This window comes from Lethenteron reissneri, chromosome 16 (assembly GCF_015708825.2).
Source record: "Lethenteron reissneri isolate LAM-NWPU_2019-01 chromosome 16, ASM1570882v1, whole genome shotgun sequence".
NCBI classification, from domain to species: Eukaryota; Metazoa; Chordata; class Hyperoartia; order Petromyzontiformes; family Petromyzontidae; genus Lethenteron; species Lethenteron reissneri.
Window position 1 is genome coordinate 10,026,328 of NC_083794.1, and position 27,403 is coordinate 10,053,730.

The 27,403-nt window shown below is 52.1% G+C and overlaps 1 protein-coding gene across 1 annotated transcript; it reads right to left on the bottom strand.

Annotated features, from left to right (window-relative positions):
• Nucleotides 1-1,231: 1,231 nt before the first annotated feature.
• Nucleotides 1,232-21,505, bottom strand: LOC133343112 (death domain-containing protein 1-like). Its single transcript, XM_061552618.1, has 9 exons — nucleotides 20,426-21,505; nucleotides 18,209-19,004; nucleotides 16,802-17,138; nucleotides 14,508-14,687; nucleotides 12,130-12,395; nucleotides 10,713-10,880; nucleotides 8,827-9,361; nucleotides 4,306-4,363; nucleotides 1,232-1,650 (listed from the first exon to the last, which is right to left on the bottom strand). Exons 1-9 carry the CDS (start codon nucleotides 20,682-20,684, stop codon nucleotides 1,232-1,234), a joined length of 3,018 nt encoding a protein of 1,005 aa, XP_061408602.1. The 5' UTR covers nucleotides 20,685-21,505.
• Nucleotides 21,506-27,403: the final 5,898 nt, after the last annotated feature.

The following is a 27,403-nucleotide window of genomic DNA, read 5'->3' on the forward strand; positions in this document are numbered from 1 at the left end:
ATGTAGATAACGACGCACCAATTGATCGATTTAAATCTGCTTCTATGTTCGCGATACGCGCATGGCAAGCAAGCGCGTGGGAAAACCGTACGTAGATCGTTTACAAGTTTTGCAAATCATCACGAATGAAAACGCACTCGTTGTACATCTGGGCTCACGGCGCAAACGGGGAACTGTGCAAGTTGAGACGCGACAAACGAAGCCGATTCCTTCAATCGAATCACAACCCCGGAAAATGACAACTCATCAAATCACTCTGGGGAGGGGGGGGGGCTATGGGAATTGTTGCAGGTTCAGTCGTAATAGACGTACCACTCGGAACTGCCGGTGGAATCGAGGCCATGGAGTCCCGAGGGGGCCTCGAAAAAGGCGCTAGGAGGGCCACAGCAGAGGAGGCCTCATCTGGCATTTCGCCCCTGGCTTCCAAAGACCCGTAGGTAAAAAATTTAAATAATAAAAGTAAAATTAAAATAAAATACAAATCACGACGTTTCGGAGGCAACACAAGCTTCCGTCTTCAGGTGGAACCGTCACAGCACGATAGCTGTATCAAGTGAGAGAAATTCCAAGACGGAGGCTTGTGTTGCCTCCGAAACGTCGTGATTTTTATATTATTTTTATTCTACTTTTATAAATTTTAATTTTAAATTTTTACCTACGTGACTTTACCGAAAAAACCTAAGAATATGAATCCTTGCAGTCACGAAAGCTTCAAATCTAGAATTCCAAAGACCCGTTGGGGTGACACTGAGCGCACTATCCACAGTGCGAGTGTGAATGCATTAGCTTTGACCTTTGCGTGTCCATCTTTCTCTCTCTGTAATGCGGGGCAGTCGCGGTTTTCTTCGCAAAGATGATCCAATATGAACGAAAATTCGAGTATAAAGTTGCGCTGCTCTTAGGGACCTAACCCTGCAGGAAAAAACACGCCGATCAAAGGGTTGCCAAAAAATTTGTCGATAAATCTGGAGAGCTACAAGCCAGAAGCGAACATGATTTCGCACGTCATGCGTGGGCCTCGACATCATCTTGCGGCTGCACACGGCAAGCACCACATCACATCGTCTCGTGGAGCAGCGGCTTTAGAAAACATCGTCACCGCCAACCAAATACTCCCGAGGACGAATGCGTGTTGCGAAGCGGTACGGAATCTACGCGCGCGACCGATTGTTCGTCCACCTCGTTACCAATCTCTGCGGCCAGGAGCGACCCACCCACCCACCCACCGCGGCTACACGCGATCGAGCGCGACGCCGTGAACCAGGACCCTGTCCGCCGAGACGGCGCGGCCCGCGACCCCCCTCGCCGCGACCCCGGGCAGTAGCTCGCCCCTCTGCAGCGACGCGGCCAGGTCCCAGCGGCCGGCGCGCGCCAGGTGCTCGGCGAGCAGTGCCCGCTTGTCCGCCCAGGCGGGCAGGCCGCCCCGCCAGTGCGCGAGGGCCGCCATCATCCCCTCCGTGGCGGCGGCGGACGAGGACGGGGTCGGCTCGCCGCCGGCGGCGCCGGGGTCGGTGTCGAAGGAACGGGCGCGCTGCGCCGAGCGGCCCCGGGACTGCAGGGTGGCGCGGCGCAGACGCAGGGAGCCGGCGAGGCGGCGCGAGTCTCGCTCCGAGAGCTCCGACACCAAGCCCAGCCACGCGCCGCCGCTGCCTGCCAAGGGATGGAGGAGAGGGAAGAGTTTCGATTTAAAGCTTTCGTGACTGCAGGGATTCATCTTCTTGGTTCTTTCGGTAAAGTCACGTAGAAGGGAAATAATGAAATAATAAAAATAAAACATAATAAAATAATTCTCACGACGTTTCGGCCACAACGCAAGCAGCCGTCCTCAGGTGAAGACCAGGTCTGTCGGGGAGACAGCGTCTGAAATTTTCAGACGCTGTCTCCCCGACAGACCTGGTCTTCAATTATTTTATAATGTTTTTTTTTATTTCATTATTTCCCTTCTACGTGACTTTACCGAAAGAACCAAGAAGAGAGGGAAGAGCTTTGGATGTCGGTCGGCGCCGGCCGAATGCGCAGAGCCGAGTGGAGTGAGGCCATCCCTTCGACGGAATGAGACGCGTTGTGGGCCCAGCAAGGATGGCGCAGCGGTGACACTTGTGTCTCATGGCAAAAAAGTGCCTGGGTTCGATTCCTGACATGTTTGTTGTCGATTCTCCCCCTGTTATGCATGGAGTTTCCTCCGGGTTGTCCAGTTTTCTCCCACAATAAAAAAAAAACCGATACAATGTAACTGGAATTGGCCAACACATTTCAATGCAGGACCCACCTGCAGGCCAAATCGTGGCTTTCCTGGGTAAAATAAACAATGATTATTAATAATACTATGAAACGACGTTCGCATTTCTGACAAATGTCATCATGTGACTGAGCTCCCAACTTAATAACGAGACATATCGTTGTAAACTGGAAGCATTTGCGGAAGCGCAATTGCTCATCTCTTGTGTAAACAGATAATGAGTCTCAACGGGGCTTTCATGTCTTTCAATAAAGGTCATTGTGGGTTGTTTTTTTTACATTACATATGCCGGTGTGAATTCTTGTAGACCCATCTATAGCGCAGCAATGTACGGTATCAGGGCGTTTACTCGGTGTATCAAAGCATCAATTCGTGGACATTGATAATTATGCTGAACAACACGTGTGCCATTTTTTGACTCCGATGCATTTCTGCGTGGAATCTCTCGCGTTAGAATACTATTGTTCGATTCGCATACATGCCGTTAATTTCATGGGACCGTGTTACGTTACCCATGATCATGTGTTCATCGCAAACGTGAAAGGGAGAATAAATTCTCGAAATCGAAAATCACGTCCCCCCAAATCGTGACAATTTATCACATCACGCGGGGTTTGGTGAGCGTCGCTTGCACCCCGAGCGATTAGTCCGTCATACTCCATGGGCACACGATGTATGTCACTCATTTAAAAAGTGGAAGGAAACTGGAGCACCCTGAGAAAAGCAGTGTGTGCTAAGGAGATCATACTTTAAGACAGTGTGGTTCACAATCCAACTTGCTGTGCCACGGCCTCCCAGCCACCTTACAGCGCAGCAGGTCAGAAAACTTCACCAATCTTGGTGATTCGTCAACCCACGTGTGGATGACAGGCGTGTGTCATCACGACTGACAAATTCGTTTTTTTTAATTGACCGCATAAAACAAAAATTGACACCGTGAAGAGTCTTATCGACACCGGTGGTGCTCATTTCTGCCGGGGCACGTGCCACTATCATGTTGACTCGGGCCACCACGCCGGTGAGTTAGTCATGTTTTTTTTCCAATGCAAACATTTAATCAGCGTGTCTAAACGTGCCCACCAGCCTCCCCACCAGCACTTGCAAATGATGCCACGACACCCCAATACTCAGAGCCTTGCACTTGGTTCCCGATCGCAATACTCGATCAGCTGCAAGATTGCCCTTTATCAAGACTCTCCAAAGACTCACCGCCACCCACCTCGGCCCCTCTCACCTCGCTCTACTCCCACGCTCTCTCTTTTTTTTACGATCAGTGGAAACAAAAAGATGCTCGGTGTATTCGGCACTTTGCTTCGTTCATCATTTCGTAATTTTTTTCTTTCTTACATTTTGAAACTTAGCTTTATGTAAAACCCCCACCTCTCGCTCACTCTCTCGCTCACTCTCTCGCTCACTCTCTGGCCCAGCAATCAAGGCCCTCCGTCAAACAACGCTCAACGGGAAGTCACTCCTCGTTCCCTGCCGCTGCACCGAATGTCTGGAACTCCCCTCGTGCGTCCATCCTCACTGCCGATCGCTCCCCGAATTTAACTCCAGACTCGAAAAGTGCCTTTGTCTTCTCCGCGGGCTATGAGTGAATGCTTCAAGCCCACTCTCCACTGTGGAGTGTTTCCGTGTATCACACTCTTGCCAAACAGCCATCTCGTCACGTTCTCAGCACCGCCCCCGCCAGCATTCTAACCCTCACTCTCTCTTCTCTGGAATACGATTACGAATTCGAAACAAATGTTCAATTCGTCTCAAGTCTGCACGCTTTGCCTATTTCTGCAGCGCCTTGAGATGCGGCAACGTCGAGATGCTTCATACACGAAAATCGCTATTGTAAAAAAGATGCCACCGGTGGCGTGGCGTGTTTGCCACGGGACCTGGTGCAAGGAATCAAATGGGGCCCCGTCCTGTCCAATGTTGTCTCCTGCGCCCATCTGGCCCCTGGGGCCTGGTGCAGCTGCACCGCCTGCACACTCGATAGCTCCTCCTCCTGCTCCCCAGGACACGATCTGCGGAGAGGGACACGGCGCTGTAGGGAACGGCAGCGAGGCACGCACCGTCTTGATCCAAGCTCAGCATCCTGGAGCTCGCGGGGCGGCTGAGCAGTCGTTCTTTCTGTAACGACAACAACGACGACAACAATAACAACATGTCGCTTGGGAAGGCTTTGAAGGTCACGGGGAATCTGCCCTTTCGCTGCCCTTTAATAGCACACATTATTCCCGGCGATTTGGCAGCAGATCACGGTGCAAAGGAGTTGTGAATGTCATCATCGTCCTAAGTGTCATCATCATCATTAGTGTCATCATCATTAGTGTCATCTTAATCATTAGTGTCATCATCATCAGTGTCATCATCATCATCAGTGTCATCATCATCATCAGTGTCGTCATCATCATCATGACCATCTCCATCGTCGATATATTGTCACCAGCAACCATGATAGATTCACTCACGGTCCTACAATGCCATTTATTTCGGGAAGCTTCACTGAGTGACAAATTAATTTTTTTCAGAGTTTAACCACCCACGATTAAACTGGGTGCTCGTGATATGTTTAATAATAATCATCATCATCATCGCCCTGTGCTGGTCTTGCTAAGCGGGAGGGAGGGAGGGAGGGAGGGGAGGGTGGGAGGGGAGGAGGGAGGGAGGGAGGGAGGGAGGGAGGGAGGGAAGGGAGGGGAGGGAGGGGAGGGAGGGAGGGAGGAGGGAGGAGGGGAGGGAGGTCAGGCAGGTGCCTTCGCCGCTATGGTGCTGGTAGCGCAGCAGCGGGGGATCTGGTGATGGGTTTTTGAGGGTGATTTGTTTTCTTGTTGGTGTCTATGAACACAGTAACACACAATGGGACTAATGTTACACGGGAAACCCGCGTTATATTTTTGATTAAAAAAATGGAGCACATAAGCAAGCAAAAAAAATACAAAAAAACGACATGATGAACGAAGTAAAGTGCCGAAAGACCGAGCATCTTTCTCGTCTGATCGCAAAAAAAAGGAGGGAGGAGGGGGGGGCCTTGAGTCCACCACCGTCGAGTCCAGTCAGGGGCCACTTGTCGGCAAAGTACAACGCGGTCTGCCACTGTGCCACATGGACTCGCTTAGGCGGGGCGAGTGGATGGTCTCGGGTCCAGTCACCATGGGACTGCACAGAGAAAACCGATCGCATTGAATCCGCGTGTTTTTAAATCCTTTATATTAACTTCGCTTGCTTGCTTACGACCGTGCAAATCTTTCGGTTGTTTTTTAACCCACTTCCCGTGATCCAATCGAGCCGACATTTTCCACACAGACTCGTTGTGCGTGACAATTAATGTTCGTTAAAAAACAATTCCCAAAATTTTACACTTTTTAGGACAAAAATATTATATTTAATTACAAATTGCTTAATGGTGCAATGCAATCATCTGACCCATAGGTGGCAGCCATCTCAAGCCAGAGGACGAGAGGACTCTAGCCGCCACGCATATAAAGGATTTATAGTGAAAAACTTTGTTTTTACGGGTTATGCTTGTTTTCCACGTAACCTGGCAATGACTGTCGGCCTGAGAATGAAAAATCTCAGTTCGACCACCATGCGACAGACATTTGTCCGTGCGCGCGGACCATGTGGCGAATTGCGGTGGCCGCAGTGTGGATACGAGGGCACTTGAAAGAATCTCTCTGATGTTTCCTTCCACGGGGATCTTCCCGCCACGCTGCGCTGCGCTGCTTTAGCAAGAGTCCCAAATGACCTCTCCCACTCGAGGCGAGACACAGTTAGCGCAACCTGAACGACGCTAGGCAAAGGGTAAACAGATATTTCAACTGCCGCACGAATATATTTCTCGACGAAATCATAATTTACAGCTTTTTTAATTTGCCAATCTGCTGCTAGGTCTTCGCACGCCACGTTGGTCATGGGGGGTTGTTTACCCATATTTCACCATGGGGGCCAACGTTTGGGAGTGAAGGGGGGGGGGTTCCCAGGATCGGTTCAGCTGTCACTCGCCGCCAATTTTAGCCGAGTCTGCGGGTTCATAGCCACGTACCAAGGGCCACGCATTTAGCGAATTACGTTGAGTGTAAATTTCGATTTAAAGCTTTCGTGACTGCAGGGATTCATCTTCTTGGTTCTTTCGGTGATGTCACGTAGAATGGAAATAATAAAATAATAAAAATAATATTATTCTCACGACGTTTCGGCCACAACGCAAGCAGCCGTCCTCAGGTGAAGAGCAGGTCTGTCAGACTCTGTCTTCTCGACAGACCTGTTCTTCACCTGAGGACGGCTGCTAGCGTTGTGGCCGAAACGTCGTGAGAATTATTTTATTATGTTTTATTTTTATTATTTTATTATTTCCATTCTACGTGACTTTACCAAAAGAACCAAGAAGATACGTTGCGTGTGTTTGCGCGAAGCATTCTGTGCGCCTGTGCAATCGGCAGCAAACTCTTCTGCAATCCGGCCAGCAGCCCCGAGACGCCCAATCTTGTATACATGCCGGACAATGTCCGTGCATGTTTGGTCAGGTGCATTGCATACATTCTAAGCACTTCAAAAGAAATCGGTGGAGATGGGGGGGTTCTATGGGGGTGGGGGGGGGGTGTTATAAAGAGTGGGCTCACCCCACAGATAGTGAATGCGTGCTCTTTCAACATCGCTCCTTCAAAGCCGCTGCAAGAGCACACGTCCCTGGCGGGTCAAACACACAAAGTGAGTGCATTAGCGCCTCTTTACCTTTGCCAGTGTGGCCACGCCACCCGGAACGTCACGCACGGCGCGTGTTCTCTCTCTCTCTCTCGCTCTCTCGTTAGATCTCGGCGGCTAAGCGGGACTCAGCCTGGACAAGCGCTCGGAGCCGTGCGTGCGCGTGCGTGCATACGGCAGGTGTGTTACAGGCTGCCGCGCGGTGTTGTGCCACTCGGCGGGCAGAGGAGAGGGGGGGGGCAGCAGAGAGGGGGGTCAGCAGAGAGGGGGGCAGCAGAGAGGGGGGCAGCAGAGAGGGGGGCAGCAGAGAGGGGGGCAGCAGAGAGGGGGGCAGCGGAGAAGGGGGCAGCAGAGAGGGGGGCAGCAGAGAGGGGGGCAGCAGAGAGGGGGGCAGCGGAGAGGGGGGCAGCAGAGAGGGGGGCAGCAGAGAGGGGGGGGCAGCAGAGAGGGGGGCAGCAGAGAGGGGGGCAGCGGAGAGGGGGGGGCAGCGGAGAGGGGGGGCAGCGGAGAAGGGGGGCAGCAGAGAGGGGGGGCAGCAGAGAGGGGGGGCAGCAGAGAGGGGGCAGCAGAGAGGGGGGGCAGCAGAGGGGAGGGGCAGCAGAGAGGAGGGGCAGCAGAGAGGGGGGGCAGCAGAGAGGGGGGGCAGCAGAGAGGGGGGGCAGCAGAGAGGGGGCAGCAGAGAGGGGGCAGCAGAGAGGGGGGGCAGCAGAGAGGGGGGGCAGCAGAGAGGGGGGGCAGCAGAGAGGGGGCAGCAGAGAGGGGGCAGCAGAGAGGGGGGGCAGCAGAGAGGGGGGGCAGCAGAGAGGGGGGGCAGCAGAGAGGGGGGCAGCGGAGAGGGGGGGTCAGCGGAGAGGGGGGCAGCAGAGAGGAGGGGCAGCAGAGAGGGGGCAGCAGAGAGGGGGGCAGCAGAGAGGGGGGCAGCGGAGAAGGGGGGCAGCAGAGAGGGGGCAGCAGAGAGGGGGGGCAGCAGAGAGGGGGGCAGCAGAGAGGGGGGGCAGCAGAGAGGGGGGCAGCAGAGAGGGGGGGCAGCAGAGAGAGGGGCAGCAGAGAGGGGGCAGCAGAGAGGGGGGCAGCGGAGAGGGGGGAGCAGCAGAGAGGGGGGCAGCAGAGAGGGGGGGCAGCAGAGAGGGGGGGCAGCAGAGAGGGGGGGCAGCGGAGAGGGGGGCAGAGGAGAGGGGGGCAGCAGAGAGGGGGGGCAGCAGAGAGGGGGGGCAGCAGAGAGGGTGGCAGCAGAGAGGGTGGCAGCAGAGAGGGGTCAGCGGAGAGGGGGGGCAGCGGAGAGGGGGGCAGCGTGTTGGAGTCGCGTCGCTGTGCCGCTTCATTCCGTGCATCTCGCGCCACCGCCGGCGATGACCAGCGTGGTGAAGTCCAGACGAAAACAAAAAAAGCCATGTCCCCTCACCCCCCCCCCCGCCTTCCACCTTGCCACCGCCACCTCCAAGATTCACACGGTGTAGGGAAGCTACTCGTCCAGCAGCGGATTTCCAAAAGGGCTGTAACGTGTGCATGTGCATGAATCCTGATGCTGACAATTACAAAGGCAAACATTCTCGTGCAACTGTTTGGGCTTTTTGTCGTCTCTGAATGTTCTTGTGACACAGCTGATTAAGTGCAGTGTAAATAAAAGATCCAATTTCGTGATGCGCTTCTGAATTGCCTTCATTGTTATTCCATTGCCGTGGAATCGCCACGCGTCCGCTTGGGGGAGGCCTTCATTCAGCAGCTGATTGATCGTGGCTGACGATGACGATTAGATATCCGCCAAAGCTTTCGACAAAACAGACAACAATGTTCCCATTTGTGAGAGTAAAGCCCAAATGAAACAAGAGGTGTTTTTGACACGCGACAACCGCGTGCACGCATTGCACACCACGCACGCACGCGTGTACCTTTGGCAAGGCGAGCGGCAGCCTGCAGCACGCGAGGCTGCCGTCGTGGGCCGCGGGCCACTCCCCGGCCTCGATCTGTCCGCGGTCCCTGCGGAAGAAGAGCGCCGCGCCCTTGTAGTGCGGCGAGCTGCGGTTGGCGAACTCGTCGCGCGCGCTCAGCTCCAGCAGCGCAGCGGAGCGCCTCTGCGCGTGGAACGTGAGCGTGGCGCACGCGGAGTCTGGCGCGGCCCCCGCCACGCCCGGGACGGCCGCCGCCACGTTCCCCGTGACCTTCGCCACGAGCTGCTCGCCCTCCCGCATGGTGAAGACGGAGGTCAGGGACGGAGCGCCGTCGTAGCCCTCCTCGGCCAGGCGCTCCGACTCGCGGTCGGCGTCGCGCGCGGCGACGAGACGCAGGCCGAGGCGGCGGGGGTCGGAGGCCCGGCACCGCGCCACGAGGCAGCACGCGGTGGACGACAGCGCCGCCTCGACGCCGCGGGCAAAGCGGGCGAGGAGAGCCACGTCGACGGGCGAAGAGACGCGCGCAACCAGCAGCCTGGGCGGGAGGTGACAACGGCGGGTCGCTGTGCGTTCGTCGCGAGCTGCGATCGTCGTCGTCAGAATTAGTCACCGGCTAACCACGGCGGTCGCTTCCCGATGGCAGGGCGGTTTGAAACAAATTCGTCGCCCTCGTCGCTTGCGAATGCGTGACGTTCGTCGCGTGACCGACCGCACGTGGTGACTAACACCGCGGGTACGGACAGCGGTAATGTCAAGCGGCAGCCGATGCCATCGAATGAACGGTCAAACTCAACCCACGGTTATAATGTTCCGCCACTTGCTCTTTAAATGCCATATGAGGGAGGTAACCCACCAACATCACGGTCGTCATCATCATCGGTACGAATATTGTCAAAATCAGATATCTGAACTTAAATAAATGTAACGTGCGTCTACATAAACACAGAGGGGAAAAAAATCATCGAACGCGGCAGATTGTTACACGACGAAGTGTGGGTCTTAGGAGCGAGGCTGCTGACAGCTCCGTCATGCTCCAGGAAGTCGCTGATGCGACAGCTTCCAGAACTGTCAACGATCCGTGAAGCCCTCTCGACACAAAGCAGCCTGGTTAAACGCAGGATGGATCCTAGTCAGGATGGTCAGACCGGCGCAGGTGTCGCCGTAAAGCAAGGCCGTAGCCATGGAGTCAACATTGGGGGGGACCAAATCTTCCAGGGGATCTGGGGGTCATCCCCCCCCCCCCCCCCCCCCAGAAAAAAAAATCTAAATTCGAAAACGAATTTCCTGCCTAAAATATAAAAAAAATTCACTAACATAGGATTGATTTTTTTTTCAACTATAATGTCTAATAGTGTATTGTATTACATTGCTCTGTTTTTTTCTTTTAAACATTTTCTTGTTTCATTGTATGCAATGGCAGAGATTAGGGATTTATAAAGTACAACCTATTTTATAGCAATATATTGGGGGGGACATTTTGAGCATATTTTAATATTATATTATAATTACGGCCTTGCCGTAATGGGGTTAGCGTTTTGCAAGCATAAAGAGAAGCCAGCTTCCACACAGCGTTACGCAGCCAATGAGAAGACAATGCTGCTCAACTGACTTGAAGTGAGACCTCCACTGACAAACCGGGACTGGTCATCACCATTCAGGTATGGGAACCGCTCTGCTCTTTCCCCAAATGCCCCATAGCTCGCTTATTTGCCCCACTAAAACCCCACTAAATATACATAACGAATAAACACTCACTGAGATGACTGAGACGACTGGCTGATGCACCACCTGTGCCCCCTACTGTGCCAACTTGCTGTGCTTTAGCAACCCGGCGCTGTTCGCAATGCGCACATGCACACACACACACAGGTGGGGGGGGTGGGCACCTGCGCACGGGCGAGTCGAGCTCCAGGGTGACCAACCCCTTGTGCAGGTTGCGCAGCGACGCGCAGTCCTGCACCTCCCACTCGGGCGGCGCCGTGGGCTCGGCGCTGCGCTGCACCAACAGGCGGAGGTCGCCACCTCCGTGCTCTCTGCTCCGCGAGCTCGCCGATCTGCGTGAACCCACGGGCGGAATAATCCGGCTCACAGAGTGGTCATTCACACTGCAGGAGTCCGACAAACTATGAGGCTCTTCTAGATTTGAAGCTTTCGTGACTGCGAGGATTCATATTGTTAGTTTTTTTTCCGGTAAAATCACGTGATCTTCTTGGTTCTTTCGGTAAAGTCACGTAGAAGGAAAATAATAAAATAAAAATAAAACATAATACAATAATATTATAATATAATATTATTGTATTATGTTTTATTTTTATTAAAACATAATAAAATTATATTATAATATATTATTGTATTGTGTTTTATTTTTATTATATTATAATATTATTTTATTATGTTTTATTTTTATTATTTTATTATTTTCCTTCTACGTGACTTTACCGAAAGAACCAAGAAGATGAATCCCTGCAGTCACGAAAGCTTTAAATCGAAAAAAGTCACGTGACTTTACCGAAAAAACTTAACAGTAAGAAAGACAAATCAGCTCTCCGCTTTTATTTTTACGTCGTGTTTAAAGACTCGCAAAGGCTTCCGAGAACCCCTCCGTGCATAATTTAGAGACCCTTCAATCAATCCCTCGGGGCAATCATGGAAATGTCTTCACGTACACCAGCAGTGGGGATTAAAACATTGGACTGACATGTTCTTAATCTCATCCGTGAAATTGTCAATAGATCCGAAGGTTATTTTTGAGCAGGGTCCTAACTGTGGATGCTTGGCCAGACGCTCAGCGAACCATCGTCGTTACCAAACCTGGTCTTGAACTTTATTCTTCTTGGTTCTTTCGGTAAAGTCACGTAGAATGGAAATTAAAAAATAATAAAAAATAAAACATATTAAAATCATTCTCACGACTTATCGGCCACAACGCAAACTGCCGTCATCAGGTGAAAAACAGGTCTGTCGGAAAGACAGCGTCTGAATGACAGACCTGTTCTTCACCTGAGGACGGAAAATCCACGCGACCACGATTCTAAATGTGGAGGGGAAAAAACACACGGGGGGAGAGACATGCAACTACAAATAAACAGCAGGCGTCAGGCTCGAGATCGAAACCACGACCTCCTGTAGACCAGGCGAGGCAGTTAACATCCTGCTGGCTGCGCTCATCAAACCGAAGAAACACGGGGAGAGAGACACGCAAACTCCAAATACACAGCAGGCGTCAGGGTCGGCATCGAACCCACGATCTCCTGCATACCACGCGAGGCAGTTAACATCTCCTAGCCACCGTGGCGGACATACCTGGTGGCCCCGGCCGTGTGAGCGCGATCCACCGGGTCGCGGGTGCCAGCGCGGTTTGGCGGCGCCGGTCCCCGCCCGTCCGCCCCGGTCCCCGTGGGCTTGTGCTCAGGGGCCGGCGGGCAGGGCAGGGTGATGGCCACGGGCCTGCGGAAGGCCTGGCCCAACGGGTAAGCCAAGTGCAGCAGCGGGCTGCAGCTGGCAACGGCCCGGAGGGCAGAGTCGCCCTCCCGCGCTGCCGCCAGAGCCGCCGTTTCCACCGGTTGAATCTGTTCGGCAATTGTTATTGTTCGGACATCGTCCATGAAAGCGCGCACACACACACGCGCGCACACACGCGCGCACACACGCGCGCGCACACACACACACGCGCACACACACGCGCGCGCGCACACAAACCGACGGATCAGTACGGCCACCGTCAAAACATTACCGCGCACACCCACTGATCTTGAGTTGTATCCATGGGTGGAAGGTTGCGAGTTCAGATTCTGGGTCGAGGGTCGACTCTACCCCATCGCTCCTTTGAGGGCCAGCGGGGGGGGGGGGGAATAAATGAATACCACTTTGTGGGGAAGTCAACAGTGCTTGTCTCATGTGTAATGGCTAGACTCTGCCCCGCCATACGAATGGGGAATTTCCACCGCTGGCTCAGGGCCATAAACGGGAGATGTGGCACCGATGCCTTAATGCACATTGGGGCAAAGAAATCACTTTGATTGCTTTGCAGTGGCAAGTGAAGCGTCTTCAAAGCGTGAAGGGAACACGAAGGGAAGGATGGTAATTGGCAGCACTCCTGGGTCCCCTAAGCCGCGCTCCCAAGAAGGATTATCAGGCAAAGGGGAGAAACAGCCACGTGTATAGGACAAAGGGAGACTGACTTAAAATCAAACACCTTCTGTTTATCAGCTGTAATTAGGGTTACCACTGCAAAGGGAAGTACACAACCACAACGCGAAACGCACGCCGCTGCCCTCGGAGGATTGTTACATGACCAAGAGATTTGAGGCTGAGTCGATCTCGGGGAGACTCAGGACCGGCTCAAATCATCGTTACTGGTGTTGGGTGTCCGTGAGCGGAATTTGAACGCGGGTCCGTCGGGTTCGCAGTGCAGCGCGCTAACCACTGCACCACCGCTCCCCCTTCACCTACAACAAGCGCTGTTCGCCACCATGTGGAAAGTACCCACATGGCAAATTTCCAGTTTGTTGCATGTCGGGAAGTACGCTAAACATTTTGAACAGACACACAGATTCACAAGTTTGCCTTTTATGAAAATGGAGATAGCCCTGTGAGCCATGCGGCTCTTGACTCGGGTGCAACCGCAACAAACAAAAACATGAACAAGGAACATCTTAAAGTGACTACGCGCAACAGAAAAATGCAGGAAAAAACAGCAAAGTCTTCCAGAAAAAGCACGTATATTCACGTGGCCCTAAGGTGCACATGGCCTGGCACAAGCGTCGTGGTGACGTCACCGCCACTTAGTGGCGAATGGCGGTTGTTGTTGTGGTGTGTGTGCGTAATGTGTGTGTGGTGTGGTGGGTGTGTGTGGTGTGTGTGTGGTGTGTGTGTGTGGTGTGTGTGGTGTGTGGTGTGTGTGTGTGTTGTGTGGTGTGTGTGTGTGGTGTGTGTGGTGTGGTGTGTGTATGTGGTGTGTGGTGTGGTGTATGTGTGTGGTGTGTGTGTGGTGTATGTGGTGTGTGTGTGGTGTATGTGTGTGGTGTATGTGGTGTGTGTGGTGTGTGTGTGTGGTGTGTGTGTGATGTGTGTGGTGTGTGTGGTGTGTGTGTGTGGTGTGTGTGTGTGTGTGGTGTGTGTGTGGTGTGTGTATGTGGTGTGTGGCGTGTGTGTGGTGTGTGTGTGTGTGTGAGTGGTGTGTGTGGTGTGTGTGTGGTGTGTATGTGGTACGGCGTGTGTGTGGTGTGTGTGTGGTGTGTGTGTGGTGTGTATGTGTGTGGTGTGTGTATGTGGTATGTGTGTGTGGTGTGTGTGTGGTGTGTATGTGTGTGGTGTGTGTATGTGGTATGTGTGTGTGGTGTGTGTGTGGGTGTCGTGTGTGGTGTGTGTATGTGGGGTGTGTGTGGTGTGTATGTGTGTGGTGTGTGTGGTGTGGATGTGGTGAGTATGTATATATGTGTGTGTGTGGTGTGTGTGTGGTGTGTGTGATGTGTGCGTGTTTGTGGTGTGGGGTGTATGTGTGTGTGGTGTGTGTGTGTGGTGTGTGGTGTGTGTGTAGTGTGTGTATGGGGTGTGCGTGGTTTATGTGGTGTATGTGGTGTGTGTGCGGTGTGTGGTGTGTTTGTGTGGTGTATGTGGTGTATGTGGTGTGTATGTATATGTGTGTATGTATATGTGTGTGTGTGGTGTGGTGTGCCCACCTTGTGCCTGGCCACGACGTTCATGGCGAAGGTGCCGGGCGGGTAGGCGGCGGTGATGCGCCCGTCCACGGCGGAGCGGTGCAGCGCGCCGCGCCTCGGCACGTCCACGAGCTCGGCGCGCGGCCGCGACACCACGGCCAGGAGGCCCAGGCCGTAGCACCGCGCCTCGGCGCAGCTCACCTGGACAACGAGGCCACGGGCGAGGGGGGTGGCGAGGGAAGAGCGGCATTGACGAGCGGTGACAGCGGCGGCAGAATAAGAAGAAGCAGCTGTAGCGGAAGATGCAGCAGCATCTGTAGCGGCTGCAGCTGGAGAAGCAGCAGCTGTAGCTGTAACAGCTGCAGCTGCAGGAAGTAGCAGCAGCAGTAGCAAGTGCAGGAGTAGCAGAAGCTGCAGCTGTAGCAGCAGCAGCTGTAGCTGCAGCTGCAGGAGTAGTAGCAGCTGTAACAGCAGTAGCTGCAGCTGCAGGAGTAGCAGCAGCAGCAGGTGCAGGAGTAGCAGCTGTTGTAGAAGCAGCTGCAGCAGCTGCAGCTGCAGGAGTAACAGCAGCTGTAGCAGGTGCAGGAGTAGCAGCATCTGTAGCTGCAGCAGTAGCAGCAGCAGCTGTAGAAGCAGCAGCTGTAGCTGCAGCTGCAGGAGTAGCAGCAGCTGTAACAGCAGTAGCTGCTGCTGCATGAGTAGCAGCAGCTGTATCTGCAGCAGCAGCAGCTGCAGCTGCAGCAGCTGTAGCTGCAGGAGTAGCAGCAGCTGTAGCTGCTGCAGCTGTAGAAGCAGCAGTTGTAGCAGAAGCAGCAGCAGCAAACGCGACTGTGGCAGAAGCAACAGAAGCAGTTGTCGAAGCAGGATCAGCAGGAGCAGAAACAGTTGTTGCAGAAGCAGCAGATGAAATAGCAGGTAGCAGTCGTAGCGGAAGCAGCAGTTGTTGCAGTAGCAAGCAGCAGCAGAAGAAGCGGCAGTCGCAGAAACAACAGCGGCAGCAGCAGAATGATCAACAGCAGGAGAATGATCAACATCAGCAGAATGATCAACAGCAGCAGAAAAAGAATCGGCAGTAGCACAGCTGCCAATGGCATCGTCTCCCGGCAGTCGTATAGCAGTGTGTTTCTGCCACTGTGTTCCTGTGGACTCAAGGGCGGGATTATCAATTAATCCACGGGCGGATTATTGGGGCTGCGGATTGATCATGTTCGCGAAGGTGTAAACGAAACATGAAATTGAGGGATGTTTTTTTTGGCACTGAACAGAAATCCAGTGGAAATCAAGACAACCCGCACAATTGATGGAGGCACGTTTCATTTGCCATCAGTTATCGCCATTGCTACCTCGAGGCATGTTGTGCTTATGCAAGTCAAATAATTGAATAATGAATCACAGGCCAATTTGTCACGCTCGTTTTCCATATGTGTCAGTTTCCACTCACGTGATGCAAAATAAGGACTCGTTCTCTTTGCAAAACGCGGGGGCCCTTGACTGGTTTTATATTCAGCTCATCGATTGAAGGCTTAATTACCGGTGTGCTTAAAACCCGCCAGCTCGAGCAATGAAGCCAGTTCTAACCTCCTAGGACAGGGGTCGGCAACCTACGGCTCCGGAGCCGCATGCGGCTCTTTACGGGCTGCTTCTTGACGATATGTACGTATGTACAGTATGTACTCAGATGCATTTCGGCTCTTGAAATACTGAATTTTGTACCGAATTGGAAAGAAATGGCTCTTCTTGTTATTTTGGTTGCCGACCCCTGTCCTAGGATAATCTACTGCGGCTCATCTCCAACTCGCGAACATCTCGGCAGTGTCTCGGCTGATGTGCCGAGAGGAGGGACTGGGAATTAATTACTGGCATCATTTAAAAAAAATGAAGCGTACGTTGTCATTAAATGTATCATTATCACGCCACGTTACCCGCGCTCCAGATACGGTTTTGTGTGTTTGAGTAATTTACACACCAATTTAGTTGCTGTGTGAGTAACGTGCATGTCCAGGGGGTTAAAATGCGTTATTACAACCGCTCCACCCTTGTAGTGTTATGTAAATGTAATTTAGACTCACGGAGTATATCGTTGTTTGCAATATGCATGTTGAACTTCTCTCGCACAGAACGTAGCCAACCGTGCGAAATGGGCCGGATAATCCCCAATCGCCGGAAAGTCCCTTCCCCTGAATCATCCCCGTCCCGGAGCCGGCTTGATTCCACTCTCCGTTCGCCGTGACCGCTCTCAACCGCTGCACCCGCCGCACCCTATCCCTCTCGAGCCGCCGATTTGCCCGTCGGCGATTCGTGCAGGCGGGGGTCACCTTGCGTCCCTCGTGTGACAATTCCACCGTCACCGACGCCAGCAGGTCCCACCGCAGCCCGTCCGGTGAGACGCGCAGGGCGACGTCGCGGCTCGCCCCGCGGTAACGCGCCGAGTACGGCACGGCCACGGTGATCGGAGAGGGCAGCTTGATCCGGGAGTCGAGGCAGCGAACGCTCACCACGTGACTAACGAGCTCCTCGCCGTCATCGGCCGCCACCGCCAGCGGGCTGTAGTGGCCCGCGAGCTCGCACGCCAGCTTGTTGGCCACGAAGAACGGAGCCGTCGCGTAGCACGCCAGCTCGGGTTCGAGCCCGGGTTCCGGCGCTGCGAGCAGCCTGCGTTGCGGGGTGGGTGGACAGGTTTGAGAAGAGCAGGCCAGGGGCAGCGATTCGTTTCAGCTGGGACGTTCTCTGGAGAGCTGCTCCGGGATTTATTTTGGCACCCCCGCTACCGATTCTCCTACGCAATTGTTTTTTTTTTTTACATAGGACGGTTATGGATGGGCGTACCTTGTATTCTAGTGGTAGTGCCTTACACCGATAATCTCCCACTCCGAGCCAGCCTCGGCAGCGTTGCGGAATATATCGAGTGAGAAATTAAGCCCTGGGCAGATGTCAAAACGAGGTCAATTCAACTGAAATGCCTTAATGCTCAAAGAGCCAGACTATCACATCTTTATCATTTGGCATTATCATCATCATCATCATCAGCTGTGTAACGATGTATTTCGAATCGAAGTTTATTGCTCAGTAATGCCGTGTGTAACAATCGATTTGATGTAATATATTGTAAGTGATGGGTTCACATTTCTTGTACAGCCACTAGAGGCCGCTACATTCACTACATTCACCACGTTAAACGGAAAAAATTAACCCGTAAAAACAAGTTTTTCACTATAAATCCTTTATATGCGTGGCGGCTAGAGTCCTCTCGTCCTCTGGCTTGAGATGGCTGCCACCTATGGGTCAGATGATTGCCTGCCACCATTAAGCAATTGGTAATTAAATATAATTTTTTTTCCTAAAAAGTGTAAAGTTATGGAAAAAAATTTCCACGAAAATAAATTGTCACGGACAACGAGTCTGTGTGCAAAATATCAGCTCGATTGGATCACGGGAAGTGGGTTAAAAAACGACCGAAAGATTTGCACGGTCGTAAGCGCGCAAGCAAGCAAGTGAACTTAATATAAAGGATTTAAAAAGAATGCGGTAGATTGTTTACGGCATTCTCTAAGTTGAGAAGTGGGAAGAGAACCTGGAAGGGAGTTAAGAGTGTGATGAGAGGAAAGGGGTAGGGGAGTGATCGGGCAGAGTTGAGTGCGATGAGAAGAACGAGGTCAGAGAGTACATGGATGGCAGTCAAAAAAGTTAAGAATCAATTGTAATCGATGAAACGCTCCACTCACGCTCGCCTGCACCACCCGTTGGCCAATGTCTCATAGCCGTGGTCACCGCGGGGAGTCGCCGCGTCCCCCACCTCATCCCCGCGCGGAGATGTATCCAGAATCCTGTCGAGGTGCCTTGCATCCCCAGGCCCTGCCGAGAGCTGCCGTGCTGCGTCTGCCTGGCTTTCAGGGGGACAGCAAGCGCCGTTGTCACCTCCATTCTCATGACTCCTCGCGTCTCCAGATTTTGGATCAAGTGAGGTGATGGATAATGACGACGACGATGATGAAGTGGGCGCCGGTTCTGTGGCATCTATCTCGGCAGGAATACTCGTCGCTCTCTGCGCCTCTCCGTCGTGTGTACAATCTCCTCCGCCTCTGTCCGCGGGGGATCCTTCTCCGCGATGGGAGACGTCCTCTCGGCTCCGAATTGCGACTCCTCCGCCCGACGCCAGGGACTTCTCCGCAGGGTACTCCACCTCGCCCGCGCCATTCTCTGCGCGTCCCCGTGCCGTGTCGTTCCCGACGGTGGACGACTTTTCTCCTGCTCCCACCAAGTTATCGGCAGCGTCCAGAGGAAACCCGTTCGAATGGGACAGCCGCGTGCCGCCTTCCTTCTCGATCCGTCCTCCTTCCTCCTCGTCCTCCTCGTGGTTGTCTCGCTCCACGGGCAATGTTGTTCTCCCTCCACCTTGTTTCTCGTCGACTTTGTCGGGGCAGCGCGCGTCTCGAACGTTCCACGCCGCGTCCAAGCGCGAGGCCGCGTCTCCAAGGGCTTCGGCCAGCGAGCTCAGGTAGCCCTGGTGTCTGGCGAAATCTTCACGCGCGGCAGACGAGAGAACAACCCGGATTTGAAACGCCAAGGTTTCGACCAAAAATCGCACGTGGTTGACCGTCTCCCTACTCTTAGTTCTTTCGGTAAAGTCACGTAGGTAAAAAATGAAATTAAAATTAATAAAAATAAAACAATAAAATCACGACGTTTCGGAGGCAACACAAGCCTCCGTCATCAGGTGGGAACGTCACAGCCAGATTTGCTGCATCACCTGACGACGGAGGCTTGTGTTGCCTCCGAAACGTCGTGATTTTGTTGTTTTATTTTATTATTTTTTATTAAATTTTTTACCTACGTGACTTTACCGAATGAACTAAGAGTATGAATCCTTGCAGTCACGAAAACTTCAAATCTGGCGTCTCCCTGTTTGGGGAAATGGATGGTTGGGCCCCGTGTTTACTTTTTGCAATATCCGCCGTGAGTGATCCGATGTATGCGAAACTATTATCATGCGATGGAAATGTGGCCTGATAAAACGTTTAAATGGGACCGCATCTCTAGACGCCCTTGCTGGGGAGTTGTAATGGTGTCCGCTGTCATTGTCACCACCCATCGCGAGCATTCTCAACATCAATTGTAATAATCATTGTTAATATCAAAAATACAAAGACAAAGATCCCCGTATAGCCTTAACAGACTGCTGGGTAAAGTGCTGTGAGCGAGCGCCTATGCACGGTATACGAAGGAGGGGTGGCTAAGACCACCTCCGGCCGCCTTTGTCTCCCAAGTAGCGACGTTTACACACCGCACCAGGTACTCATTTGTGAATATCACCACCACCATCATCAACATCACCACGATCTTCACACCGCGCCTTCACAACACGCCTCACGCTCTTCGTGACGTATCGTGATCATCGTCATCGCAGTTTGTATGAAACATAAAACATGCGTGAATTATCATTTAAACGTGTGTACGTTAGCGGTTGTAATATATGGATCAGATGCGTTGGACATTGACGATAGAAATATGTGAACAGGCTGAGAAAGTGCGCAAAGGGGCGTAACAAAGGTGCACGATTTGACGTCCACTACACAAAGAGGAACTCGTGGAGTTAGAGGCCGTACACAAGTCACAGACTTATTGACCGTTCAACAAACTGAAGTGGGGCCTTGGGCAGGACTTGGGGTTACGGTATACCGCTCGAAGAGACGGCGGGACTTGGCCGAGAGTGACAACGGAGTGGCAGCCAAACGGAGAGGGGAGGGAGGCGCACGAGAGAACATCGTGACGCGGAGATGAAGCAATGGGCTCGGCTCGTGTCCGGGCACCACGTGGATCGTTGCATCGCGAAATCGCGAGAGACCACTTGGGGAGGGCCTTCATCCAGCATTGAGGAGCACACGGCTGATAATGATGATGGCGCAAACACTCTATGGACAACGACTCTGACAAGCTCTCACCATCGGTGCCGTTCGCTGTCCGCTCCTCTCGAGGGACTTGTGCCATGAGGTTCAGGGCGCGCTCCAGGGCCCCCCTGCACCGCTCCACGTGGCCACGCAAGGCCTCCGCGTCCCACCGAGCCAATGCGACCAGGGTGGCCCCCATGCCGAACAGCCCGGGCGGCACTCGGCCCGGGTGGGCCCGCTCCTCTGCGGCCAGGAACCGCTCCAGCGCGTCCCCGTCATCGCCGCCACGATCCGACGCAGGGGATGGTTCCATCGCGCGTATGCTGTAGTGCGCGCGTGTGTGTGTGATAGCACTTGCCCCAACCGTCTGTGTAGACTGTACGGGTGGTCTTTGTCTTTTCGCGTGCGCTCGCTTGTGTCTGTGCGTCGTAATGCGTCTTACGCGCAAACGAAGGCGTCGTTAAGTGTACGTACGTGTCTTTGTTTACACGCGTGCGTAGGTATGCACGCGTGTGTACGCATGTGTGTGTGCGCACACGTGTCCGTATGTACGTGCGTGCGTGTGTTCACGCCGTGTGTACTCGTGTGTGTACACACGCGTGTGTCTACAGACGCGTGTGTGTGTGTGTACGTGTCACCCTACCGCCTTCTCCTAACGCCTTGCCAACCTCGAATGCTGCTCGCCAACAGATCTTGCTCCCGGCAGTCAATACGCGTATTTGAGTTATCTTAAAGTTATATTTTCTTACGACATTCACTTAAATATTAAAGTTGTCCGCAAATGTATGCAAATACAAAAGCGGTTTTTTTTTTACCAGTGAACTTCTGTCTCAAAACGTGCGGCAGTTTAGGTGCACTGTTGTTATGTACTTACTGTGTTACAATACAAAACGAACTCGATAAAAACATTCAACAGTGTGATTTCGCTAACAGCGCAAACTAAAATCAAATCGTCCGTTCAACAACAAAAAAACCCCGATTACAAACGACCCAAAGATATCCCCAACAACTCAGTCAAAACGTTAAACTCGCCAACAACTAAAGACGCGTGCGGACACGCGTAAATCACCGCAGATCGTGACTTACGACGAAGACCGATCGATCATCGACACGCGAGTTGTTCCATGCTCTGCGTTGTCGTCTCCCGGACAGTCCGTGACTCAGGTGAAACTCAGGTGGGGGGGGGGGGGGGGGCGCACAGGTGGTCTGCGCGAGACCCCGTGAGCTCAGTGGGGGAAGTCACAGCCAGTTGTGTACCTTGGCCCATTTTTTTTTGCTTTCAGACACTCATTCAACCCCACGTGAGTTGTGGAGAGTGGGAGGGGGGGCAGTATTGGTAGTGTTGGGGATAGGGAGGGAGGGAGGGGGTGAGAGGGGTAGGGTGGTGGTGTTGGGGGTAGATGAGAGGGGTAGGGTGGTGGTGCTGGGGTAGATGAGAGGGGTAGGGTGGTGGTGTTGGGGGTAGATGATAGGGGTAGGGTGGTGGTGTTGGTGGTAGATGAGAGGGGTAGGGTGGTGGTTTTGGGGTAGATGAGAGGGCTAGGGGTGATGGTGTTGGGGTAGATGAGAGGGGTAGGATGGTAGTGTTAGGGTAGATGAGAGGGGTAGGGTAAGGTAGTGTTGGGGTAGATGAGAGGGGTAGGGTGGTGGTGTTGGGGGTAGATGAGAGGGGTAGGGTGGTGGTGTTGGGGGTAGATGATAGGGGTAGGGTGGTGGTGTTGGTGGTAGATGAGAGGGGTAGGGTGGTGGTGTTGGGGGTAGATGATAGGGGTAGGGTGGTGGTGTTGGGGTAGATGATAGGGGTAGGGTGGTGGTGTTGGGGTAGATGATAGGGGTAGGGTGGTGGTGTTGGTGGTAGATGAGAGGGGTAGGGTGGTGGTGTTGGGGTAGATGATAGGGGTAGGGTGGTGGTGTTGGGGGTAGATGAGAGGGGTAGGGTGGTAGTGTTGGGGTAGATGAGAGGGGTAGGGTGGTAGTGTTGGGGTAGATGAGAGGGGTAGGGTGGTGGTGTTGGGGGTAGATGAGAGGGGTAGGGTGGTGGTTTTGGGGTAGATGAGAGGGCTAGGGGTGATGGTGTTGGGGGTAGATGAGAGGGGTAGGGTGGTGGTGCTGGGGTAGATGAGAGGGGTGGGGTGGTGGTGTTGGGGGTAGATGAGAGGGGTAGGGTGGTGGTGTTGGGGGTAGATGAGAGGGGTAGGGTGGTGGTGTTGGGGTAGATGAGAGGGGTAGGGTGGTGGTGTTGGGGTAGATGAGAGGGGTAGGGTGGTAGTGTTAGGGTAGATGAGAGGGGTAGGGTAAGGTAGTGTTGGGGGTAGATGAGAGGGGTAGGGTGGTGGTGTTGGGGGTAGATGAGAGGGGTAGGGTAAGGTAGTGTTGGGGGTAGATGAGAGGGGTAGGGTGGTGGTGTTGGGGGTAGATGAGAGGGGTAGGGTGGTGGTGTTGGGGGTAGATGAGAGGGGTAGGGTGGTGGTGTTTTGGGTAGATGAGAGGGGTAGGGTGGTGGTGTTGGGGGTAGATGAGAGGGGTAGGGTGGTGGTGTTGGGGTAGATGAGAGGGGTAGGGTGGTAGTGTGGGGGTGGGTGAGAGAGGGGAAGGGGGGGGCGAGTGGGTGGGGGCGTTGCGCGTTTGACATTTCCGAGTGGTCTCCATAGCACCGCGACGACGCTTGCACACACACACATTCACACATACACACACATACACACACATACACACACATTCACACATACACACATTCACACACACATTCACACACACACATTCACACATACACACACATACAAACACACATTCACACATACACACACACATACACACACATTCACACACACACATACACACACACATTCACACATACACACACATACACACATACACACACATTCACACATACACACATACAACAACAACCGCCATTCGCCACTAAGTAGCGGTGACGTCACCACGACGCTTGTGCCCGGCCATGTACACCTTGAGGCCACGTGAAGTGTCGAACGCCCGCTGGCAGGAGGTCACGGGGCAGACCCAGGTGCCACGGGTCGACTGACTGAGATGAGTGGCTGATGCACCACCTGTGCCCCCTACTGTGCCAACTCGCTGTGCTTTAGCCACCCGGCGCTCCGCTCGTTGTTGTGAGCGTCGCTCCTCCGTCCTCTGTTGTTGTTGGATGGCGACTGCCTCCAACTGCCCAGTCGCGTCCTTCACGAGCCACATACATATTCTTGGTTCTTTCAGTAATGTCACGTAGAATGGAAATAATAAAATAATAAAAAATTAAAACATAATAAAATAATTCTCACGATGATTCGGCCACAACGCAAGCAGCCGTTCTCAGACCTGGTCTTCACCTGAGGACGGCTGCTTGCGTTGTGGCCAAAACGTTGTGAGAATTATTTTATTATGTTTTATTTTTTATTATTTTATTATTTCCATTCTACGTTACTTTACCGAAAGAACCAAGAAGATGAATCCCTGCAGTCACGAAAGTTTTAAATCGAAATTTGAGCCACATACACCCTGACAGCTACAGCTAAAAAAAAACTAATTTATTTTTGTGAGGTTAACAGAACCATGACGGAAGTCTTTGCAAAGTCAATCTGTCAGCGCACAGTGGCCAATGTAATAGATCGTGCTGCCGTTCTCACACACGACGCCTGCGTTGGGGTTCACGTGCCAGGTTACCAATTGCTTTGAACGCTTTCGGAAGATTGGCCCAAAAAGAGTCAACACATCTGTCAAAAATACTATGGTTTAATAAAATATATATGCACAGTATAATAAGGCGACGCTTAGGGTGTAGGCCCTTCTTTGTAGCGCATATAAAAAGGAGCAGTTCCCGAAACGTCGTATTTTGTTAAAATAAATGTCACCTTTTAAGACCACAGTTTTCTTTGACAAATGTGTTGAGGTTTGTTGTTGTTAATTGTGCTTGTGCATCACTGCCAACGCAGCAGCAGCATGACCAAATAATGGACATCTGTAAAATGAAAAGGGCTTCATAGCTCATCGCATTTCTCGAGTATAAATAAATATTCTGATTCTGATGTTGAGCTCAGGTTGAAAGCGTTATTACAATGGCGCTGTGCGTCTGTTTGAAAGTTGGGGGAGGGGGGTATGGGGGCACGATAAGTCTCGTAAATGTGATCAAATATGAACGAAACTTGAATACAAAGTTCTGCTGATGTTCGGGACATACCCTGTAGACACTCGGCTACATTGATGGAAGCGACAACCGTTCCACCCTCCCTCCCCTTTGTCCGAGCTGCGTTGTATATCGCACACGATTTGGATACAAAAAAAGCATTTACGGTCGCATTCAGAAAATTTTGGAACCACGTAGTTTCGTCCCTTTTGTCATCTCCATTCTGCCATCTCTGTCCTAATTTTAATTGGCTTTAGTGAGAAAAATCGCGAAAGTTTAAGTGTCAATGTAATTTTGACAACATCATTGCAATTATTGTCTAGGTGTTACTGTTTGGGTTTACATCTGAAATTGTGGAATGCGTTGACGATGTCTGCCGGCCGAGTCGCGTCTATATGGATGTTCGGCTTCCTGTGTGCTTGCCTCGACCGCGACCGTTATCGCCAATGAATTACTTCCGAGGACAATCTTGTGCTGGAAAGTGTTACAAAACCCATGCGTGTGCATTATTTTTCATCTTTAATTTTAATAATTCGAAATCATAATGAAATAAAAAAAAATTATGAGCAGTGCTAGTTTGTTTGCTGTTGGCGAGTTGCGAAAATTCCACATTCCTTTTGGCCTCACCTTGAAAACGCAATCGTTAGCTTTATTTATTATAATTGTGGCCGTCTATCGCAAAGTAAACCCATGTAGTTTGCGCTCCTTCAGCTGAAGAGGAATTTCAAGCCTACACGTTCCCCTCTGATATATGTCTTACTTGTAAGACCACGGATGCGTTAGAATATTATTTTGTCATGTGCAACGACTGCGTGATCAAGTGTGATTAAGTGTGTTAAATCGACTTCGAATCGTGCACAGTTGTACATCGCTAATAAAAGTGGAACAATATTTAAGACATCTTCTTGGTTCTTTCGGCAACGTCACGCAGAAGGGAAATAATAAAATAATACAAATAAAACATAATAAAATAATAAAATTATGTTTTAAATAATAAAAAAAAACATTACAAAATTATGTTTTATTTTTTTATTTTATTATTTCCCTTCTCCGTGACTTTACCGAAAGAACCAATAAGATGAATCCCTGCAGTCACGAAAGCTTTAAATCGAAATTTAATATTTTAAACAAAACTAAAAACAATACCACCCGTAGGTAAACACGTGAACCAAAACACGTCAACTCGGAAGCAATGCGACGTCGTGGCATGTTTGCCTTGGTAATGACTCCCAAGGCTTGGGCCGCAACAGCAATGCGCGTGTCGCTCTGCAATCCACGTGTTTGCTTTGGACGCGGGGGTTTCACCGCCGCCGCCGCATGCGTGACATGAAGCGATGTCGGCTAATTTGACTGCGCCGGCAATAACGTCGGCCTCTGATCGCCGTCTCCGAGTTACAAAGCCACCGCGATCCTGGATACACGCGATCGGTCGTCTTTGTCCGTGTCCCTCTGGGCCGAGTTGTTTCGGATGGGTGTTTGCTCTGCGCGCTTTTAAGTGAAATGATGAAAGGGGGGTGGGGGGGGGGGGTTCGGATAGCGGCAGTGGTTAGAGCCACTGCGCCAAATTTTAACCCAGACACTTAAACCGCATGTTGTTGTTGCCTTCTACAAAGGTCGGTGGCGAGTGATACCTGGACCGGTGCCGAGCATCCCACATAACCAACTGATAACTGTAATCTACATTGTCTTATGATTGTTATTGTTTGACTTGCATCCCACTGGGATTTTTGCACACAGCGTTGACATACGGTCATTTTTTTATGGAAGACTTTGCTGTTTTTTTCTGGATTTTTTGTTGCGTGTAGTCACTTTAAGATGTTTCTTGTTCATGTTTTTGTTACGGTTGCACCCGAGTCAAGAGCCGCGTGGCTCACGGGGTTATACCTCATAAATGAAACTGAAGCTGAAAAGTATTTGCGGATGTCCAGCCGTCAAAACACAGCGATGTTTATACCAGGTCAAGCTAGACAGAAAAAAATCACGTAGGTCACGTGAGCGTTGCACACAATCTTAAGTCATAAACACATTCCTGCAGAGGGAGCTGGTAGGAACGTTGGGTTGCTCGGTCAATGGCCAGGGTCAACGGCGGCGTGGTGTATTCCGCAAAATATGCCCGACTGTGAGGGCGGGCACAAGCCGGCGTGAGTAGGTTTAACGTTGAGTTGAATAAGGGCACCACGAGGTGACCAGCCCCTCCCCACCCAGCCCTACCCTCCCCACCCAGCCCCTTTCCACCCTCCCCTCCCCATCCAGCCCCTCCCCACCCAGCCCTACCCTCCCCACCCAGCCCCTTTCCACCCTCCCCTCCCCATCCAGCCCCTCCCCACCCAGCCCGTCCCTGCCCACCCAGCCCCTCCCTGCACGACGGACGGACACAATAATCCCCTGTGGGCTGGTGGAACCAGTGGGTTCCTATCAGTATAATATATATCACTCAATTATAAATACCAGCGACTGCGGGGATAACGATGTTATCTATCGATTAATATCGATTATCTTCGCGATTATTCTAGCTCACGTTGAATCCCTCTTTTTTTTAAACACGCAGCCCTGAGACTCAGTGAGGCAGTTCCCGTGTCAGTTAGCGAAATCGCAATCAGAATGCATCATCGAATCGCATGTATTAGATTCGATTAGGGGCAGTCCATAAATGACGTCACGCGATTTTGGACGATTTTTGACCCCCCCCCCCCCTCGTCACACGACGTCAGAAAAAGTCAGACCCCCCCCCCCTCAAATATGACGTCACAAAGCTCTGCCCCCCTCCCCCCCAAAAAACATATTTTCATTTTTAAAATAAAACATGCTTCAAATCGTTTTAAACTATTGTCATTGTAGTGCGTATTTAATGTGATGTTGTAGGAGTGTTGTTATAACAATTAGTGTTGTTA